General features: G+C 39.4%; 1 protein-coding gene across 1 annotated transcript; it reads left to right on the forward strand.

Moving 5' to 3' along the window:
• Window positions 1–179: 179 nt before the first annotated feature.
• LOC113617152 (endogenous retrovirus group K member 5 Gag polyprotein-like) lies at window positions 180–2,195 on the forward strand. Its single transcript, XM_027100426.1, has one exon. It carries the CDS (start codon window positions 180–182, stop codon window positions 2,193–2,195), a length of 2,016 nt encoding a protein of 671 aa, XP_026956227.1.
• The last annotated feature ends 2,119 nt before the right edge of the window (window positions 2,196–4,314 follow it).

Consider the following 4,314-nt stretch of genomic DNA (forward strand, 5'->3'; position numbering starts at 1 on the left):
TGTTTCTGATTTTGAAAGCCCATCCCAAGTTTAATAGTTTGAAATATAGTGGCGCCCGCACAGGGACCCGGAGGGGTAAGTATTATTTCTTTTTCGGACGGATAGGAGTCTCACCGTAGGGTGCCGCGGACCCCCAGTTAAGGAATACTGGTTAGGGAGGTGAGTAAGACGGTGTCAAGATGGGACACGCTGAGTCCAAGGAGAGGCTCTTGTTTATTGATATAGTTAAACATATGATAAATGGAAGAGGAATTAAGGTAACTAACAAGCAATTAACTCAGTTTTTTCAGTTTGTGCAGGAGCAATGTCCATGGTTTCCAGAACAGGGAACAGTTAATATAAAAACATGGCAAAAGGTGGGGCAAACTTTGCAAGTATATTACAGTCATTTTGGACCTGAGAAGGTCCCAGTAGATACTTTTACTTTATGGAACCTTATTAGAGAGAGCATTGCCCCCTTGCCTGAAGGTCAGAAGAACCCATATAAATATCCTGCAGAAGTAATGGATAAATGTACTCCGTTACCTTCCCCAAAACCATCAAAAGAAACTGAGGTTTTGGCTGCTGCTTTAAAAGACTGTAACCTTAATGATAATGACTCAGAGGAGGAAGATGAGTCACCTACTGATAAAAACTCTAATTTGTTAAAAAGTCCTCCTTTTGATGATGAATTGCCTCCTGCAGATCAGGATGATTTAGATGCTGCTGCATATGATTATGAAAGAAGGAAGTATGAACCCCCTGGTGCTTTTTCAATGCAAGAAACTAAGAAAAATAGACCTAATTTACATGACATGCGTCCCTTAGGTCGTTTACCGACCGCACCACCAGCTTCACTTTTTCCTCTAAAAGGGTCAAGAAGCCGAATTTCAAATGTCGGAGGTTTGCCACCTCCGCCACCTTTTAATAAAAGTCATGGCAAATATAAAAGGCATAGGAGAATAAACGGTGAAGATGATGATTATGCTTTTGCAGCCTGCTTTCCAGTCATTTTTGAGGATGGTTTTGATGATGAGCCATATTGGGATCCCTTGCCTTTAAAACTTTTAAAAGAACTTAAAAAGGCCTGTGTAGATTACGGACCGTTGGCGCCTTATACTATGACTCTTATAGATGCCTTGGCAAATAGATGGATGACTCCATATGACTGGATTCAGGTTACAAAGGCCTGTTTATCTGGAGGACAATATCTGCTTTGGAAAACAGAATATGAGGAACAGGTGAATAAAGAACATGCCTTAAATAAGAAGAGGGATAAGTTTAACATTACTAAAGATATGTTATTAGGCCAGGGAGAATATGATTCAGCTCAACAACAGATGCATATGGGAAAAGAGGCCTTATGGCAGGTAACTATGTGCGCAGTAAATGCCTGGAAGTCTTTGCCTTTGACTCCAGGAAAAGCCTCCACCTTAACAGATTTAAGACAAAAACCTGAGGAGGCATATGAGGAATTTGTTTCTCGGTTGTTAACAGAGATAAAAAGAGTGATAACTGATGAGGATGCAGCTAACATGCTAGCTAAACAATTAGCCTTTGAAAATGCAAACCCTGTTTGTCAGAACTTGATTCGGTCAATTAGAAAAACTGGAAGCATTTCAGATTTTATTAAACAATGTTCTGACGTGGGACCCTCTTATATGCAAGGGATTGCTTTGACAGCCGCCCTAAAGGGAGAAACACTTCCTCAATGCATGATGAATATGGTTCAAAAAACAAAAAACCCTAGGGGACCAAAAGGAAATAATTGCTTTGCTTGTGGAGGCACAGGTCATTTCAGTAGGGAATGTCCTAATAAAAATGCGCCTCCAGCAGGTCCTGTTAAAATGATGCCCCCTGGTAATGTTGGGGTCCCTAAGACTCCATGCCAAAGATGTGGGAAAGGAAATCATTGGACTAAATTGTGTAGGAGTAAATATCACAAGGACGGACACATTCTTCCCCCTAATGGGGTTTCTACAGTGCCTCAGGCTGGAGCTCAGATGCCAATGTATCCTACACCTGTTTTTCCAGATACACCTACTGAAACTAATTCGGGAAACTTACTTCGGGCCCAACCCCGGGCCCAACAAACAATAGGGGCAATTCACCAGACGCTCAATCCCTTTCTTCCCTCAGGGGAATTGATGAATTGTTCAGGGCCACCCCAGGCAGCGCAGGATTGGACCTCTGTGCCGCCTCCGCAACAATACTAACTCCTGACTCTCCAGTCATAAAAATACCAACTGGGATTAAAGGTCCATTACCCCCAGGAGTAATGGGTTTAATTATTGGTAGGAGTTCAACTTCCTTATCTGGTTTAACAGTTTTGCCTGGAGTAATTGACTCTGACTATACAGGAGAAATTCACATAATGGTGGCTCCCTCTAATAAGACACAGCAAATTTATGTGGGACAAAGAATAGCACAGCTGTTATTACTACCATTGCCGAGATGGCGGAGCCGCATCCACAGAAAGTGAAACCAGACAGTCTTGTGGCTGCGATGCTAGTTCCCCCGATAAAACAACTGTCCCTTAAGTCATTTTGTGATAAAGAGGTACAAACTCCTCCGGAAACTTCGGAGAAAAAGCCTTTATTACTTTCTTGTTCACGAAAAAGAAGGTATGCAGTCTCCACCATTGAAGCGCCTCCAATAACTTGGGGGGCAATTAAAAGGCTTTGCCTGAATGCTGAAAATGCTGTAAATGCTCAAGGATTGCCTTTGACGACTGCTAATTTTTTTGTGGCTATGCTTAGCTTGCTTTCGGTTCAGGTAAGTGCCAATGGTACGTATTGGGCTTACTTTCCAGATCCTCCTATCTTACATGCATGTACTTGGAGAGATTCTATTATTCCAGTAACTTCCTCATTTCCTGAATTGACCGATGGCATTCGAGGAATGCAGGGCTATAAACAATTTGTAATCAATTTTAATTACTCATTTACAGGTCAGACTGACTTTCCTCCAATATGCTTTTTTCTTGGCTCTGGGTCAACCGGAAATAGTCAAACAAAAAATGGGTGTTTATCAGTAGTTGATGCAGGATTCTTGACAGACTCCCCTAAAGAGCCAGTAGGAAGAGATAAAACCACAAGATATCTATGGTCATTGTTAGGAAAAGTTGTAGGACAAAATCAAGTTTATGTTAATAAATATCCAGCTAAAGATGTTCATCCTCCTAGATATGATGATTGTGATGAGGCTGCAGGGAAAGCTACAGATGAATGGATTTGGAAAGATATTAAAACTGGATATCCTTCATGGATATATTGTATGTATAATAAAGAAAATAAAATATCCATTCCTGGAACTAAATATTATATTTCAGATTGGAGTATTCAAAATCCTGAAGAAGATTATAGACAATATTTAAAAAGTGCTTTGAGATATCCATGGAATGACTCCTATATTCCCCGTCCATTGAAGGTAAATAGATGGAATAGTCATGGATGGGTGGCTCCTATTTATACTTTTGTTTATGAAAATAAAACCTATTATCAACCTCAGTTATGGAGATTACCCTTAACCACTCGTAAAATAACGTTAATTAGAGCTACTACCCATGTGGAAGAGTACTATATTCAAACCTGTGTGTCATCTCCGTACTCCCTGTTGCTTTCTAATGATAGTAAAAAATTACAGATTATGCAATATAATATGAGGTTTTATATTACCTGTCAACAATGCATACTGACCACTTGTATTGTTCCTGAAATGAATGTGTCAACCATAATGGTGTTAAAAAGACCAGCTTATATTATGCTGCCAGTAGCGCTTAATGAATCTTGGTATACAGATATAGGGGCAGAAATTGTAAGACAGGTTGGAGAACTCATAAGGCCAAAAAGATTTGTGGCTACTTTGATTTTGGGAATTTCCGCCTTGATAGGAATACTGAGTTCTTTTACTGTTGCAACATATACTTTAGTAAAAGAAGTACAAACAGCACAATATGCAAATGATTTATCAAAAAATGTATCCTTGGCTTTAGCAACCCAGGAAGCAATAGATAGAAAGTTAGAAGCTAAAGTTGATGCCCTTGAGGAAGCAGTTTTACATATTGGCCAAGAACTTACAGCCTTAAAAATTCGTCTATCCCTAACTTGCCATAAAAAATATTCCTGGATATGTGTTACTCCTTTAAAAGTAAATCATTCTGAATATTCCTGGGAGAAAATTCAAATGCACATTTTAAATGTGTGGAATTCTAGTGATTTGGGAATTGATTTGGAACATTTACACAAACAAATTCATGATATTGCAGCCTCTCAATATGATATGAATCCTTCTAAGGCTGCTGCAGAATTTTTACAAAACTTACAAAGTTATTTT

Source organism: Aethalodelphis obliquidens, unplaced genomic scaffold (assembly GCF_003676395.1).
Source record: "Aethalodelphis obliquidens isolate GAN/ISIS:26980383/991018 unplaced genomic scaffold, ASM367639v1 scaffold2055, whole genome shotgun sequence".
In the NCBI taxonomy this organism is placed as follows: domain Eukaryota; kingdom Metazoa; phylum Chordata; class Mammalia; order Artiodactyla; family Delphinidae; genus Aethalodelphis; species Aethalodelphis obliquidens.

Bases quoted from the DNA above. Each gene is read 5' to 3' on its own strand.
- LOC113617152 (XM_027100426.1), top strand. From the start codon at position 180: ATGGGACACGCTGAGTCCAAGGAGAGGCTCTTGTTTATTGATATAGTT.